This window comes from Hydractinia symbiolongicarpus, chromosome 7 (genome assembly GCF_029227915.1).
Source record: "Hydractinia symbiolongicarpus strain clone_291-10 chromosome 7, HSymV2.1, whole genome shotgun sequence".
Classification (NCBI taxonomy): domain Eukaryota; kingdom Metazoa; phylum Cnidaria; class Hydrozoa; order Anthoathecata; family Hydractiniidae; genus Hydractinia; species Hydractinia symbiolongicarpus.
In genome coordinates, this window is record NC_079881.1 from 32,647,979 (window position 1) to 32,666,398 (window position 18,420).

General features: G+C 35.1%; 1 protein-coding gene across 1 annotated transcript; it reads left to right on the forward strand.

Annotated features, from left to right (window-relative positions):
- The first annotated feature begins 14,560 nt into the window (after positions 1-14,560).
- On the forward strand, positions 14,561-17,348 carry LOC130648666 (uncharacterized). Its single transcript, XM_057454720.1, has 5 exons — positions 14,561-16,022; positions 16,111-16,143; positions 16,303-16,494; positions 16,662-16,691; positions 17,344-17,348. Exons 1-5 carry the CDS (start codon positions 14,561-14,563, stop codon positions 17,346-17,348), a joined length of 1,722 nt encoding a protein of 573 aa, XP_057310703.1.
- The last annotated feature ends 1,072 nt before the right edge of the window (positions 17,349-18,420 follow it).

Below are 18,420 nucleotides of genomic sequence, written 5' to 3' on the forward strand. Positions count from 1 at the left end.
GGCGAGTGAGCGAACTCGTGAATAACGGTAAACTGTATGTAAAACACACAGCAGGGGTAATTTCAAACCGCTAGGAAAAAGAGATCCCTCCCCCTTTTGATATAATGTACTCCCGTTTTAGTGCGAATTCACACTATTTAAATTTTGACAAAAATAACACAAACACTGTGGAGTTATCTAGATCAGATGGCTTGACACTAATCACTGCCCTATCATCACATTTTATCCATGTATCAACACCCTGATCTCTTATGAAAGCCCAGTAGTGACCAGCCGCCCGTGTTCCTGAATGATTAATAGTGGCGGTTAATTTATACTGGTTTGTGAATGATATATCCTCCGCAGGATGGGAATAAACTTTTAGGGTGTCGTGACCTTGGGCGAGGCAAGAAACAAATTTATTATTTTTCACAGATCTTCCTTGGATACAGTTAAACCTTTTCAGTTGGATGATCAGTATATCTCCACACTGGGTGAAGACAGTTTCCCGGGTACTGTCTTGAAGGGAAGAGCACTGTGGGCACATCCATCTGTCATTTCCAGACATATATTCTGGTTGCAAAAAAGCTTTAATGGAGCCTGTTATGTTGTTTGAAACAGGGAGTGGCAGAATGGACATACTTTCCTCCCTACTGGAAGACAAGAGCCATGAATTACAAGATATTGTTGTAGTTGCTTTGTTGGTAATAATATTGTTAGCGATAACTGATGGCCCTGTCAACTCGTTTAATACATGAGGTAGAATCTCAGGAACATCTTGCTGTGTGTTAATATTGAATGGGTTGTTCCAAGCATTAGACATCTTACGTTGTAACGCTCGGAGAAAGGCGGAAGGGTCTACAACTGAGGTGGATTTAGACAACAGAGACATAGTCAGCAAGACGGACTTGGCCAGGGGGGAAACAAAAGAGGACTCCGATGCACTTTGTGACCAAAGTGCAGGAGTTACAGATAATGCTTGCAGGATAGAATTAGCATAGCATGTATTCCCTTTATTAATCAGACTAGCATGAGTTGGTTTTGCTGGAGTGCTGTTGGTAGGCGGTTCTGGGTCCGGGTGTGAGTGACTTTTATCCACAGTTGGCCTTCGCTGTTGATGCTGTTGTTGTTGCTGGGGGCTTGTAACCTTTGGCAATAGAGGGGTAGGCACAGATGTTGAGCCTGGCACAAGATTGCAGCTGCCGTGGTTCCACGTAATTGAGTTCCTGGCTAGCCAAATGCAGAAGGATGCTTTCATACAAATGTCGCCTAATTTCCGGACGGCTTGGAAAGCCAATCTTTTTAAACAAATTGCAACTGACCGAGAGCAATATCCACGTGCACCCACTTCGATCGCGAACAGATTTACGTGCCATCCATTGTGCTCGATGATATTTATCAAAGGGATGTATTTAGAGAGCTTTTTGGAGTGGCAGGTTTCCATGCTTTCCTCACAAGGGCATGTAAGTTCAATTAAAATAACACGTTTGCTGTTGTTGGAATACAGGACAAGATCTGGTCTAAGCGATGTTATGGCAATATGACCAGGAAAAATGAGTTCACCATTTAAATCTGAAAGAAATAACCAGTCAGTGGCAAGATGCAAAAGGCCTACCGGTTTTGATTTTTTGCTAGATGAGTGACTACCTTCTCATTTATCCCTGTTAAGTCTTTAACCAGCCAGAAAGCAACTGTGATAAGTTACAAAACTTTACTTTTTTCAGGAGTAAATTGAGCGTAAAGGGGGGTTTTCACGAAGCAAATTGAACAGCAAATTGTATCTGAGCATGCGCAGTTTTGTTTGCTTTGATTTTGCATCGAAATATTCGCTTCACTGAAAAGTAGAAACAGTTCCTCCTTTTTCGCGGCTAGTTTTTGACCAATCAGAACGCCGTTAACTAATGTAAACAATGAATTTGGTGCCTAATTTATTTTGTCGTGAAAATTAAAAAGCGAATTCGCCGTTCAATTCGCTTCGTGAAAATCCCCCTTAAGTGGTAATTCCCTTGTGGTCACGCGGCTGAGTCACAATTGTTCATATATCCATTGTTCGTTTAGAGTACCCCCAGATGTTTCGTATTCTTTTAATATCCGTATATTACGGAGTAATATAGGGTACAGGGTACTGTTACCGTGAACCAAATTGCCATTTTGACTCTTGTGCGAATACGCTAGGTCGAAGAACGAAGCCTTTCATCCCTAAGGAGACTCGCAACCGTTATTCTTGCGTCGATTTGAATAGCTGGTACTCGCAGTCAGCGACAGCAAGTCTTCGTCTGCATGCAGCTCGTTGTTATTGTTCGCAGGTCCCAGCTGAGCGTTTACGCTTAACTACAAAAATTGAAAAGACCATGAGAACGCAGAGAATGGGTTACACCTTTTTCGAGTTACATGATTTTTCAAGTATGACAAATACTTCAAACAAATTCATTAGTTGTATTCGGACACATGATTTTAGACTATGAAAAAAATGTGAACTTCAAACAGCGACAGGAACACCTGTTTTGAAGAGGTTACTTTTATGGTGAAAGCCTCTTTATTTCTTCGTTTATACTAATAAGACTCAATTTCATGAAAAATTTATTAGTATAAATATAAATAAACAGGTTTAACAGGTTATTTACTTGATGTATAATTATGAAATTTTCAGCATCAACCAACATATAAGAATATGCAAACGGTTTTGTGTCAAAATTTGAGAGAAAAAAATCTCAAAATAAACTCGGGAAAGACGTGTTCCGTATCAAACTATCGTCCAAGACCCGAATTTCACGGCGTTCCTCTTAGTCTACTACGTCTTTCGAATTTCGTACAGAAATTCTCAGCAAGCTGAGTAGTTCGAGCATGCGGATTAAAAGTGTAATAAACGCAGCTTTCCTGTTGACGCGTTATTCTCATTGCTGCATCACCCAGTGTTAAATAGAAGCGCGGTTTGAGTAGGGTTTCCCTAAAGTTATTAACCTAGCCTACTCATTATAGAACATGAGTTTTCGCTACGGTTTATTAATATTGCGGGATCTCTTCGTGTAGACCAAGACGAAAAAATTAGAATTTGGGGGTTAGTGTTCTCCCGGCTCGACGATTCATGTTATGCTAATGTAGAGGTCTGGTTATCACTTAAAAATTGGGATAGTGCCAGAAAAAAGTTGATAGACCGTAGCGAATAGCAGAGGTAGTCTCAAAACATGACGTTCAAATGTGCATATTGAAGACTGTTTTGTACAGAGCTTCTTCAATGTTGTTCCGTCATTTCAAATAAATAGGTGTTCACATTCTTGAACTTGCAAAATGTTTCATGCAGTGTGTGAGATACAGGATAGAACAAACCAACGCGTTACTTTTTGGACAAAGCGAAGGTCATTAGTTTAGGTAGCCCAAAGCGGTAAAAAAAACAATAATAAAAAAGACTATCTTAAACTTGCGCGAAAAAAAATACGTGCGAAGGTGCCCGTGAGCAAAGAGAACGGGTCCAAACACTTACAAGCAGGTGGTCGTAATATCTAACCACGTAACAATGCACAATGGATAAAAAAGCAAATTATTGACTATAGTTGTTTTATTAACGATTAGAAAATAGAGTTTTCGTAAAAATGTCATTGTTGCGGTTTAGTTTATGTAGTTGTATGTATCAACATTGGCGTACAGTCAATGTTCTTAAGAATGTGCTATTCGAGGTTGGTGAAATAGGTCGCAAGTGGGGAGTCAATACTGTCCAGTTAGGCGGAAGCAAACTAATGTATATTATTTTAGTTTTCTGTGTGGCAAATGGCTGTGAAACAATCATTCGCAATACATTGTGATAGGCTCCACACTATACCGCTGTGTTATCGGTCTTAAGTAACGAGAAAGCACTGTAAGTGTTCTTATAATACCATAATATTTAAATTATACCGGTCGAAGTTATATCCGGATTCAACAGTTGTAGAATACTAATGGTACGTAAAGCGAGCAGGGATATAGGCTCCATGTTTTTCTTCTCCGAGGGATAAAAGGAATACAATATTGAAGAATTCTGCTTGTTTAGCATCGTGTTAAACTTTACAAGATGACTAAATAATTTTGTCATGGTGCTTTTTGTTATCGTAAAGTTAGCGTCTTCTTGCCAATGTGATCTCCCCAAAAGTGCACATGTGCACTAAAAACGAAAAAAATTGCTCAGTGTATGGTACTAATTTGATATTGTATTATGGAAATGAAACCGTAAACATGAAATCATTTTATTGTTTATCACATCTTGTGGTATGCACATGCCTTTTAGTCATCATATTAATCACCATATCTAGTTAAGCATGCAGTTCCTCGCTGTTTTCAACAGAAGGTTTTTTCACCACCTAAGACACATCTACAAATTTTACAACATTGCACTATATCACAAAATACAAAAATTCGTAAAGAAATAAACATAAAATGTTCAATTAATTAAGAAAATGCATATATTGCCAAAATATTTACAATAACTAACCATGAAGAACAAGAGACATTGTACGTGGAATAATAACAAAAACATCTGAAAGTTGACATTACGACTCTGAAAACATCACACATCGGTCTTAGTCGAAAACCTTGCCGCATCTATTACATAAATAGGTGCACAAATTAAATGCGAAAGTACATGATTCAACTTTAAGATAGATAGCAGACATTGAGAATGGGTAGTTTTGAAAATATGTGTGCACCTTAAATGTAAAATGAAGTAAACATTATTCTCACATAGAAATGCAGTAGAGTTGAAAAAACAACAAATATTCTCCACAATAGCTGGTCCAGGTTTCCTTTGATTTTTTCCTTTGACGCTTTGATTTCAAAGAATATTTGTTAAGTGAAGAAAATTATATATCCCGAACTAACAGTTTATGTATCCAATAGTGTCTGTACACGGTTCATTCATTATTAATAACATTGCGCTTGCGCCACACAGCAGCATAGGGTTTGGAGGAAATACCATATCACCACATCAATTTCTCAGTTGAATCTTCATTCTGTTACATGGCATAACCTGCAATTCAACTCTACTTTCAACCCATAATCCAAAACGACTGCTCTTAAAATAGACATAAAATAAATGAAATAACAAACAAAAAGTGCATTAAATTAATTTAGAAGAAAAGGAAAAAGTCGCAATAATACTATCTCTTGAGTTAAAAATTTCAGAACTACACTGAAAATGAAAGCTCATTAAATGCAATATGTATTTGTATATCCAATAACTTATTTAAAAAAAGTGAAATCATATGAATGAAAAAATATTTCCGTATTATATCAATATATACAAAAATTACAGATAATTCAAGATATTGAACAAGTACATGTTTTGCATAAGAAACTCTCTTTTGCTCTTTTGTAATCAGTTAATAAATTTATTATTTTATTTTATTACTGTAAACAACACGCTTTGAGTCTGAAAATTCCCATGAAAAAATGCACATGCAAATAAAAAAGGAACCCTCCCACCTCCCGCTGATGCCATTGTGGCTATCTACATATTGCAGTTACTTTTAAATTATTCCATCTTCTTCGCTAATTGCTCATTTCCTTTCTTACACATGGTCATTTCATAATTTGCTTCCCTTTGTTATATTTATTTACAGGTCAGCCTGATCTTCACAGCATCATGATCTGAAAAATAAATACATTTTACTACAGTTTCAATTTCTGCATGGTCAAATACATTATTATTAATATAAACATGTTCAAGAAGAGAACCGTTAATATGAGTTTCTATTACACAACTATAGTATAGTTACTTAATACTTCTGCAAGTCGATGTGAACCTGTATTGAAATAATCAACATTAAAATCTCCTAACAAAATATGAAAACCCTGCTGCTTCAAACGCTCACAAAGGTCATTTCATATTCAACAGATAAATGTTTATCTGCCTTGATTGCCTTTTGTTTAAATTCACATGTTAAATACAATCCAGCTAAAGATGTGACGCGACTTATAGCAACATACATTTGGCCTGGATTGATTTGAGTTTGTTTGAATAAATCAAATGATTATGAGATAACAAAACAGCAAGCTGTAGTAATAACAGCCTTGGGTAAACTTATCCCTTGAACTTTATGGACAGTGCAAGCCCAAGAAAGCAACAGTGGAAACTGAGTTCTTTTGATACCCGTTGATGAAAGGTTTCATTTTACCACATGAATATCAGTATTAGTCCTTCCAATTGGTACAACTTGTGCAACCTTGCATAGTGTTCTTTTGATATTCTGAAAACACCAGTTCGAGTATTGTCAAATTTCATATATATTTTTTAAACATAATTATCATGATACAATGTGTGAAAACAGTACCTATACACCCGTTGATTAATCCATCATCAATATCTAGATTTGTAGTGCAGCAATTTTAAGAAACAACTGTCTCGCAAGACCACCAGTATTTGTTTGACTTCTATTCAAAGCTTCATCAATAATATGAGATGGTGCATTAGTTGGTACTTCATCAACAGCATGTAGCACAAAGCATATTTTCATTATGTTTTAGAACAAGCACATTTTCTGCAAATAATTGAAGGGCATCAACAGGATAATTGTGAGCATTCTTACTGATTTTATCCTCTGGTATGAGATTTGCAGTTCTTATATTGTTTAACAGATCAATAAAAAACATCATCGCCCTTCTGTAGCATGACTTTTGTAAGTTCAGCTAATTTGAAAGGGCCGTAACTTAATTATACTTACAAGAAATCCAGCATTTGAGTAAACACGTTTTCCCATGACCGGGGGAAGTTGATAAATATCACCGCATACTATCATGCTTTTTCCAGCAAATGGAATCCGACTTGGTCCTCCAAATATTTCTATTACTCTTTAGTGGATATTGACAAGTAGGGTGTTTGAAACCATCGAAATTTCATTAATTATGATAATACACACGTCTGCTAACTTGTTTCGTAAATGACTTCGCATTTTATCACTAAGGGGGACATAATTATTCCCATGAATTCCAAAACATGAATGTACTCTTGTACCTCCAATGTTTACAGCAGCCACACCTGTTGGAGCTACAAGACAGACTCTTTGCTTTTCTGCATTTTCACCTTTGTACATTAATAATTTTGTGTTCCACATCCACCTTCCACCAGTTAAAAATATAGACAGAGGTTTAACATCAGTAGGTGAAATGCAGTTACGATTTTTTAAAAATTTTCTTGCCCAAGTGATCACTGTTTCACATACATCACGTTGCTTAGCATTAAGATATCAGATCTCTATTAATCTCCTGGCCTGATGCCACAACAAAACTGTCTGTAGGTAGAGACGATAAGTTGGAACAAGTTGGTTCAGTTTCATTTTCTGTGTCATTTTGCTCCCTTGATGCTAAGAAGTCAACTTCTTCATTTTCCTGTTGTGCAAATGGATCCTGATTAGTGCAAATGTCAGCTCTACAGGCTGCAAAAGCTTTGTCAACAATTTCATCATATGGTTCTAACTTTTATTTGTTCACATTGACAATATTTTAAAAATTCCTGGATGGTTAAGCTTCTCCGTGTAAGTACCATCAAGTAAATCAGATTCAAAACGAAAATGATATTATAAAAACAAGTGATAAGCATACTTTTCTGGCTGAGTGTGTCGGTTGGGTGTATATGATCCAACACAAGCACGAACCTTACTGCACCTAAGTTTTTGTTTACAATTCATGAGAGGTATCGGTGATGGATACGTAGAAGGAATGTGTTTAATTTCCATGGACTCATCATTCAAAATGATAGGTTGGTTATCGTTGTCACCTATTTTTAAGATTTTGTGGTGTCTAAATAATAAAATGCTAAAAATTCTGCATAGCACATTTTATTCAAAAGCAGCATATTTACCATTTTTCAAAGTAGTATCAGGTCTGATTAAATAACGATCAAGCATGTTTGTTTTAATTATATCAACATCAGGTAGTTTTTCAAGTTGTCTTACTTTTGCACATTCTAAACCGGTTTTCTGGTAAATTGCAAAGGTTACTTTAGGAAATGTTTTTCGAAGCCACAATTAAGGCATTAAATGATACACTGCTTCTTGAACAGAGCATTCCCTATGATTTAAAAATGCATTTGCAATTTTAATCATTAGTTCATATTTGGTGTCGCTATTTTCACGTGTCTCTGACCATGCTAGCTTCATTGCACGCACATCTTCTGATTTGGAAAGATACTTACACATTATGTGATTAAAAACAGGCTGCAAGTCAATGTTTGCTTGCCATGCAAGAATTCTCACTGATAAACACGAATTAGGAGGGCGCCGCAAATGAAATCCGAGTCTGATGATATAGAAAGGGCGTTACAGTATTTACTCTCTGAAATATCTAAACTTTTCAGTATGGCAGGTATGCTATCTGGAGATTCAAAATTCTCACTTTGAGGATCAATGATATTTCTTTTCTTAGGAAAAAGGTTGCAATTTATATAATACTTGACTTTGCTCAATATTTCTTCTCTCTTTGATAATATATCTTCCCTGTACACAGAAGGCATTTTATCACTAAGAGGTTCGGATAATATTGTTCGATCTGTGAAAAAAGGTCCAAAATTAAACAGACATACACTATTCTTAAACTTTCGACAAGTTTTAGAATGGGAATGAATCTAGAACAATTTTACAGCACTAAATAACTCTGGTTCTGTCTCAGGGTCTGGAAGATCTGCTCTTATAACATTATCAACAAAGCTGATGCACTCTTCCCTTGTTTTTTTTGTTAATACTGGTGCATCACCAATCCATAAAAATACATGAACATGGGGACTACCTCTAACTTGAAATTCTACACGAATCACGATACTCAACTTTACCAAGGGGTCCATCGAGAACGATTTCTTTGAAAAAAACTTCCACTGGGTATTGAAAATTTCGTGCTACCAAAACAGGGTTCATGTTCAAAATTCTACACTGCTCCATGTAGCCCATATTCTCAAAATCATCTTTTGTGAGATTATAACCATTGAGTTTTGATATTATGAAAACAAGTTCGTTCCAACGCAGGTCAGAACAGGAAATATGTTGGTGTTCCGAATTGTTTTACCATAGCAAAAACTTCATGAAGAAATTTTTTCCAGTAAGCAGGTGTACCTTTGATAGTAATCATAAAGTTAAAGGCCTCATCATTAGCTATCAAAGTTAACAGTTTCCTTGAAATTTGTCCTGAACATACCAGCAGTTAAATTACTAACACACAATTTTTTCATGGCAATATTTATCCTGTTTTTTAAGTTAAGTTGCTGTATTACATGATGGGCATAAAATATATAGTCAACATCAGATTCAAATTTTTGCGAATAATTGATTAAACGCTGGTTAAAATACTTAGTAGGACTCAGCTTTGTAAGTCGTTCCACATTATAACCAAATTTACCAATAGGAAACAAGTGAGAATGTGCGAGTTCTTCACAAATTTTATCACTGATGATGGATAATGGTTTTTTTCCTTCACCTGGACCCACAACCAACACATCATCATCAACTGCATGTGGAATTTTCGAGATCATGACAGTTTCATTAGCAGCTACTTTGTACTGATCTGATGGCTTTTCTTCCTCCTCTTCATACCCTTTTTGTACATTTTCCGATCCCTTATCTACAATTATTTCAACCTGAGCGTTTTTATCAAAATTTAATAACTCCAATGGTATTTCATTCATATTAAATGAAGTGTTCTGATACAGAGGGTTACTCAGTTAAGGTACTCCAACACATCACTCAATACTTGTGGTCGTACAGGTTCGAAGTAAACATGACCATTTTACATCAGTTTTCTCTTTAGTTTTAACAGAATCAATCCATTGCTGTCAGTCGGTCTTGCGGGGACATCACATATATCAGTATTTTCCATCAGATAGTTCCTTTGAGTTCTGGACATTGTTCTTTTGGCATTATTGCAACCTTTTTGAACAATAATTTTTGTGCAATCAAAACTCCTTCAAGTTTTCTCAGAGATGGGAAACCTAGAGAAAAATCAAAAATCTGAAGCTAATTTGATACAGCCTGGCATGGTATTTGGGGTTTCTTAGATTTCAATTTCTTATGACAAGTTTGACAGACATAATATAGTCCATCATAGCTCGTAACTAAGGAAAATTTAAAACCTATCAAAGACGCAATATTGTAATTTTCTTCCGTGAATTTTGAAACAGATTGTTTGTATAAGCACCTGTTACATACACACAAATATAATATGGGCTTTCTTTAATCATATTTTTGAACTTGACTATTAGTCCATCAATGGCATTACTAGCAATTTTGTTTTCCTGGTACCTTTTAAGGGATAAGGGAAATTTTCTTTTCTCTATCAGTACACTATCTCGTTCAATTCTATGTCTCTCTTTTCTTGAATTTGATATTTTCAGCAGCCCTTTCTGTTTTAATTTATTATTTTCGTGATCAGCTACATAGAACTCTTTCCGTTTCAATTTGATATTTTCATGCTCAGCTGCATAGTACTCCTTCTGTTTTGATATAATATTTTTGCGATCAGTTACATAGAGCTCTTTCCGTTTTAATTTAATATTTCCATGATCAGCTACATATTGCACTTTTCTTTTCAATTTGATACTTTCATGTTGAGCTGCATAATGCTCTTTTCTCTTAATTTTTGTTTTTTCATTGCCCGATTTACATATTTTTCTCGCCTTTTTTTGCATGAATAGATGTAGAGATCTCTGCTGACTGCAATTCAGTCAAGTCAACTTTTACAGGTTGTATTTGGTAATAAAGGGAAATTTTGTTCTGCTGTCACAAGTAAATATCCTTGACATAGTTTTCAAGATCAGAAATCTTTTTGAATTTCAGTAACAGTGAAAGAACCGTCACTTTCTCGGCTATGAGAATCAAAAAGAAGTGTGATTTATTACATAGAATTGATGTGGTAAACCATCTGTCATGAACATTATTCCCTGTTGGCCTTCTGTGAATTTCAAAAAATTGTTGTGAGACAATGTTAGTTCACCGCGTATGCTATCCAGAAGCATCGCATGCAAATGGACGCCGTCAATCTTAATGAAGTTAAGTAGTTCATCAAATGCAATAGCACCGGTAGCACCCAAAGACTTATAGAAATCATCACCATTATCTAATATGTAGTCTAAAACCCAAGTTGCCCATAAAAAGGCCTTGAATATAGCTGAACAAACTATGGCATATAACGCATTTGTGACACATTAAGTTCCAGCACTGTTACCATATTCTACATTGGCCTGATTGAAACTTTCTTGTGCACAATAAGCTTCTAAAGTGTTCATAATAAACTGTGACTAAGTCAACTAAACTATATTTCACAGAAATATTCACTATAATATGACGGAATAATTTAAAGAACTAGTTTCATAGTTATCAATAATATATCCGTACCTATGTTATCATGTAGCTAGTTCTATTCTAGCTAGATAAAATTTCAAACAACTATATGAATGTTTGGTATCTGATATCGTCAATATGTTTACATACAATATGCAGTTTCCTAATTGGTATGTTTATTTCCATTAGTATGTATATCAATTCTCAATGCAATAATTTCAATTTAATGGTCAGTTTGGGGCAAACTATACAGACCCCTGGAAAAAGATAGAGGTATACGTAACCCGCTGAAGTCGGGTAATATTAGAGAATTTATACCACTTAAGCGTGTCTAGCGTTTGGCTTACCCCAGTGTAAAAACGCCGGGGTAAGCCAAAGTCAAGGTGTGACCTGACGTTGAACACTCTGTGGAGCGCTTAATAAGAGCCGTAAACTGTGCCACACGATCAGGTGGAGCGCTTTAGTACAGGTATACAGTACTTCGTAAATTAAGTGAAGCGCATACACCATTATAGTCTTGCGACTGTAACATACTTTTCAAAAAAAAATTCCCCGCAACGATAGCTGAAATAAAAACACAGTTTAACAGTCGCTACCCCATCATAGCAAAAACAATCAGTCAATATTATTTCATTTTGCGGAATAAGTTTTTGTGAAAGGTAAAGAATTTATCGTGACACTGGGCTAAGCGCTTACTACAGTTAAAGCGTGTTGCACAGGCATATAGGAATAATACGCCTTTGGAAAAAACTTTCTCACAGACTCTGTTTAAAAAAACACAATAGGGCTGTGCGGTTAGTCCAGGTAAACATTGTTGCACATCCGTACAGGTGGGATTACCGAGAAAGTTTGAAAATGAATGTCAAATTGGGTTGACCCCTTAGTACAGGTAAACCAAGTTGTAAATGCGCATGGGCGTAACAGCCTTTACCAAAAACAACAGTCTGTTGTTAACACTGGGCTAACCGCTTAGTATAGTTAAACAGAGTTGAACAGGCGTATAGGAGTAATACCCCTTTCCAAAAAAACTTCATTGCAACTTCGGTTTTAATGAAAACACAGGGAACAGCTCATTACCGGTTCAGCTAAAACAATCTGTCAGTCATTTTATTTTCACAAAAAGTTTTCAGGAAAAAATAACCTAGCTAACTGCATTTATAGCATAACACTTATTGTTTAAGAATATTGTTGTAGCCAAACTGCATTTTTATACTCTCACTTCTAGCCAAAGATAGGAGCTAGCTAAATGGCTACAGTCTCAACACAAAAATAAATGGTGGAATAAGTAAGGTTCTAACTAGCTAGCCTCAATCTTCGTTCCTAGCCAAAAATACAAAAACTAGTGCGTTTAAGATCTGTACGTGACTAAAAACATGACAATATATTTATCTTAACATTTTAGAACATACAAAAAACCAATATTACGAAAATAAAAAGCTTATAGAAGACAAAAAGGTGAAACAGACTTACAAACAGCACTGAACTGACCTTCTTCTAAAAACTAAAATGGCCATCATGTTTCTTCGTTGGCATGTCTAGGCCGCGAAAGTCTTGATTGGTTTTTCAAAGAATCAGGCGTTTTGATTGGTATACACGTGCGAGCGGTCAAAACAAAGTCAGTTAAACTGTCAGTAAAACCATCCTATTTGTTTTCTGTGGCTCCTGAGCGGAATCGGCGATTAAGGTCACGGGGGTAAATTATTATTAAAAATGTCGCATTTAAATAATGAATTCATTTTAATCACTTAATTTGCTTTTTAAATTAGAAGTTTATCAATTAAATTAATTAAATTATGTAAGGAAATAAATTAATTTCTGTAATTTTTTTTGATAAATCATAACATTTCCAATTAAAGAACCCCCTGGTTTCTAAAAATTCGCGGAAAGATCAAAGGAATATCGGTAACCCTTTTGAACACACAAAATACGGCTATTATTATATACTTCTTTCACCTTTAGGTTGGAAAAAAAAATAACATGGCAAGATAGATAGGTTGCTGGATCTATTGATTGCGGGAACAAATTAATAATAATACAGGGGGCAACGCGAGATTTGAATTTCAGAATAAAAATTATATTTATTCTTGAAAATGCAGTTTGAGTTTTCAAAAAAATTTTCCTATCATACGAAATTATTCATAATACGTTTTTTATAATTTTGATGAGCGTTAATGAAAGTATACTCCAATAGGAGTTTACAACTCCCTTTAATAAAACTTGTTCCCAGCGCTTCGTTACATAAACCTAGGGACAAGTTTGTGTTCACCATGACAACTACGACAGACCGCCATTTTTCGCAATTGTCGGGCGGAGAAGAAGAAAAAGAAGGAAAAGACCGCTCGTTTTAATAAGACTTCTGATATACATCCGAAATCTTAAAAACTTATTTTTGTTAATTTGTGCAACTCTTGCAGAACTCCTTCTTGACATTTCAGAATAAAATACTAAGGGTTTTCAACATAATATCTTAGATGAACATATTTAAGATGCGTTGTTTCTGACATTGTTATTATCAGTGTTGTGGCTGTCGGTGTTGTTACTGTCAGTTTATGGGTTTGGTGTTGTAGTATCGATGTTGTGAGTGTCGTTGTTTTAACTTTTTATCAACTAGACTTACACCTTGCAAGCTTTTTTATGTTGTGTAAGATTTGTGTGGAGGATTTAATACGATTTGACATTTGACATTTTGTGTAAGATTTTGAAAACATTTTTTTGTATATGCACTGCTGCGTGGGTAACTAGGGACCACCTAGGACCAATTTGGGTCCCAGGTGAATCTTTCTTTTCACTATTTTCCCCATTATTTTACATTACATCCCTTGCCTTGCGGTGTTTTTTACATTCTTCAGGTTACCTGTCAAACGTTTTTTATAACAAACTTCTTGCATTCCAGTCTTCAGGTTTCTCATAAATTTTATAGAAATTATTCCAAAATTCTGTTGACCCTAGGCTCAATTTTATACCTTAAAAATGTTTCTTATAAAGGAAAAGCATGTAGCCATATTAAGATCTGAGGAGGAGAAAAAGGAGACCAATTTTCACTTGCCCAATGTTTGGTTTGGTTGCTTGCAGAGTTACATCTTTCTTTTGATTACCCCTTCATTTATTATATAAAGTTTATTCCCTTGGGGAAACGTTTCCCAATTTGCACTACTGTATTAGCTAATAACTAACTAACTAGCTATGTTTAGTTTAGTAAATGAAATTTTAGCTGCCTTATTTCTTATTTATTTTTTAGAATTTGTGGTTCCTACTAGCTAGCTAGCTAGCTAGGTTGTGTATTTTTCTCTATAATGTCTAACCCATTAGAGAGCAGTAACAGTAACAACCCTGTACGTGGTTTTAGGCTTTTTAATAATGCTGGCAGGTTTGTGTTGCAACGCCCTGAAAATAGTCAAAGTTTAGTAAGTATCATTATGGGCCAGCAGATGTCAGATACTCCTCAACATGTTGAACTGCCACATGAAGTTCAGGTGAATGTCATACCACGTGCATCAATTTTTGATGATGTGTCTTTAGCTAGGCATAGACATGCACAATGTGTTGCATCTGTGCGTATTGCTGAAAGTAATGAGCAGTCTGCCAATAGACGTGCTCAGGATGCTGAACGACATGATGTTTCATGTCAAGGAGAAAATGGTGAGCAGGCTGTCAATAGACGACGTCGAAATGCTGAGAGGCATGTTGTTCGACAAAGGCAAAATGTTGAACAGGTAGTAAATAGACGTCAGGCAGATATCCAAAGGCATGCTGCTGTTCGTGCTCGCCGAAATGCACCATATTATAACATTGCACGTCAAAATATATTGCCTAATTTATATTTTTTAGGTGCTATGGACAAAGAGTGTGAGTATTGTCAAGCTTTAAAGTTTGAAAATGAAAATTGTTTTAAATGTTGTCACACTGGTAAAATTGCATTAGATAATTTGTCTCCTTACCCTCAGCAGCTTAGGGATTTATTAACAAATACAGATACTGTTCAGGCAAAAAACTTTCAGGCAAATATACGTAAGTATAATAGTGCCGTTGCATTTGCTTCTTTTGGAGCAAACCTTCGCCCCCCACCTGGCCGAGGACCACCATGCTTTCGTATCTGTAGTCAAATATGGCATCGTGTTGGGGGCCTTCACCTTCCTGAAGGACAAACCCCTGTTTTCAACCAACTTTATATTTATGAAGCAGGTAGGGCACTCAACGAAAGAATGGCACGCCAAGAAAATAATGGCTGTCGTGAAGATGTGATGCAAACTGTTCAAGATGTCATGGACAGAGTAAGCCCGTTTGCTGCAGCCTATAGGTATATGGCTGAAGTTGAAGCTGAAGAATTAAATCAGGCAGCAGCACAAAACCGTGGTCCATCTGAAGTACGTATGTACTTGAGAGTTGGCAATGACCGAAGGCGCTACAACTTGCCACATCATGATGAAGTTGCAGCAGTATTTGTTGGCCAAGATGGAGCACCTCCTGGAAACAGGGATGTTGTTATCTATCCGCGTGGAGGTGATTTACAGAATATTTCCACAATGTCTGCAAACTTGGAGCCAATGGTGTATCCTCTTTTTTTTCCAAGGGGTGAACCAGGTTGGCATAATAGGATACCTCATGTTGCTGTACGTGCAACCCGTACTCGCAACACTACTACAATGTTGCAGTATTATACTTACCGTTTAGCTGCTCGGGAGTATTTCAGCCCGATTCATTATGGTAAGAAATTGTTTCAGCAGTATTGTGTTGATTCTTATGTTAAAGTTGAAGGTAATAATTTAAATTACATTCGAGCAAATAAAAGTACTGGGACAAATATCAATTTTATAAAACTTATATAATTTCCCTTCTTAATTAGGTACTGATATTGTGAAGGATGCCACAAACAAAGGTAAAGATGTATAAAGCATTTTTTCCAGTACCTTAACTTCTTTCTTTTTCAACTTCTTCTTACTTTTTAAATTTTACCGGTACATTTTAAAAAACATGATTTCTCTTAGTAATTAGGTAACGATATTAAAAATGATACTAACTTTATCTTTCTTTTTAGAGTTGACGTTTGCGGCTTATTTAGCATATAGAAAGGAGAATCCTGGCCCTCGGTCAAGAAACTCTTTCCAATGGTGGGTACGACACGGGGGTCAGGATTCTGCCACATTCCAATGGCGAAAATTCAAAAAAGATAAAAAAAATAAAAAAAACCAAAATAAACATACGCACCTCAATGCGAAATATATTAATTGTAACATTCACATGCATTAAATTTCGTACATACTCTATTTATTTATTTATTAATTTATTGATTATTTATTTATTAATTTATTGTTTAATAGTTATTTATTTTAACTTAATTAAATTGTTTTATTGCCTATAAGACATTTTATTCTATGTTTGCTTTCTAATTCTAAGACTACGCATTTTTTGTTCCGGGTGCTGAAGGTAGTTTCGAAAGAGGTTAACAATTAGCAGTTTGTTTGTTTTCAATAAATTCTTATTTTTACAAATCAAATAATGGTATTATTTATATTTCATTAATTTCTTAAAACGGTTGATATTATTGAACGCCTGCATACGTTTTTGAAGAAAGAATGTAATAAGCACAAACGAATAAAGCAGTGTTTAGGAAGACGCGTTAGTCAAAAAAAACAAAAAACATTTCTGTTCATCACGTGTTAAGAAATATACGTTATCATATTCGAACGTGTGTTTATTTACTATTATTAAGACATTTTTACCAAAGTTATTTTTGCAACTACAATTTTTTCATCCAAACTGAGGAACTTTTGTTTTTTGATTGAAATCTCTAATGATTAGATGTGTAATTTTTGTTGGCGTTTGCAAATGAAATTGACGTCTGATGTGAATATAAAATGTTATTGCCAAAAACATTCATTATTCATGCATTAGCTGAAACTTACATAAATATTTCGTTTAAGAATATAGCTCTATAAATATGCTAATCTTGAACTGAAAGTCAAGACACATGTTCAAAGAGATTTTAAGTTCCAATATTCCGTCACAAGTGTACTAATGTTGACTAATATATACTTTTGCAAAAGTTTATGCAACATGTCTTTTTTTTTCGTTTTAGGTTGAAGCGCAAAGCCCCATGACTTGCCTTCCCGTGGCGCGCTTTGTTAAGTGACTTTTCTTTTTTATGGAGATAAATCACAAACTGAAAGTCAGGGCATGGCATCTTATACATCATAAAATTTCGAAGATAAGTTGTTCAATATATTTTTAATAACTATATTATTAATATGAAGGTTCTGTCTGTCTACCTGTCTGTTTTGCAAAGTCGATTATATAAATTTTCTTGATCAGCGTTTTAAGACCTAAACGATAGCAGGAACTTTGCTAAGGTTTGCATAATTTTAAAAATCTGATATCATCTGAGGCCTTTGTCAAAAGCACATGAATCTATACATTATTTTGATCAGCATTTCTTACTCCAGACAATAGAAGCAACGGGTAAACCACTTTCTAAATATTTAGAAATAGCAAAATTTTAAACCCTTATATCTTATTAACCGCTCATCAAAACCACATGTTTATTATACATTTTCTTAATCAACAGTTTAAGTTCTACATAATAGAGGCAACGTAAAAAACAAGGTTCTAATTTTTTTTTTTGATACTTGCAGACTTCATCAAAATTCAAATGATTGTTTTCTTTTCCATTTATTTTTTTTTCTGCCTAAGTGGATTTTTCCACGGGCCTAATCTCTTATAATAATACGGAAGTGTGTCCGTCTGTCTGTGGACAGGCAAAGTTGATGTGGTCATTTTCCTTTGAAGTTAGCCGAAAATACATATCTCTTTTGCCGATAAAAGCCGCGACATTTTGTTTGTTTACATTTTAAATCATGTGATCAAAATAAATCAATTTCATTTGTTAAATAAAATCACGTGATCAAAATAAATAAATTTCATTTGCCGAAAAATGCAAGTTTCCCTTGACGATCAAACCAGCCAGTAAATTTTTTTTTCAGATTTAGAAAGGGAAATGAAGTAGGTTGCTTTTACAACATTCAGTTGCAAGTTTTGGTTTAAGCGTAAAAGAAGTTTTAAGCTAGCTTACGTACAGTGAAAAAGAAATTATTATACATATTTAGTAAGTCACCTAATTTCTTTACTACTTATTACGACTAAGGAGTATATATATCCA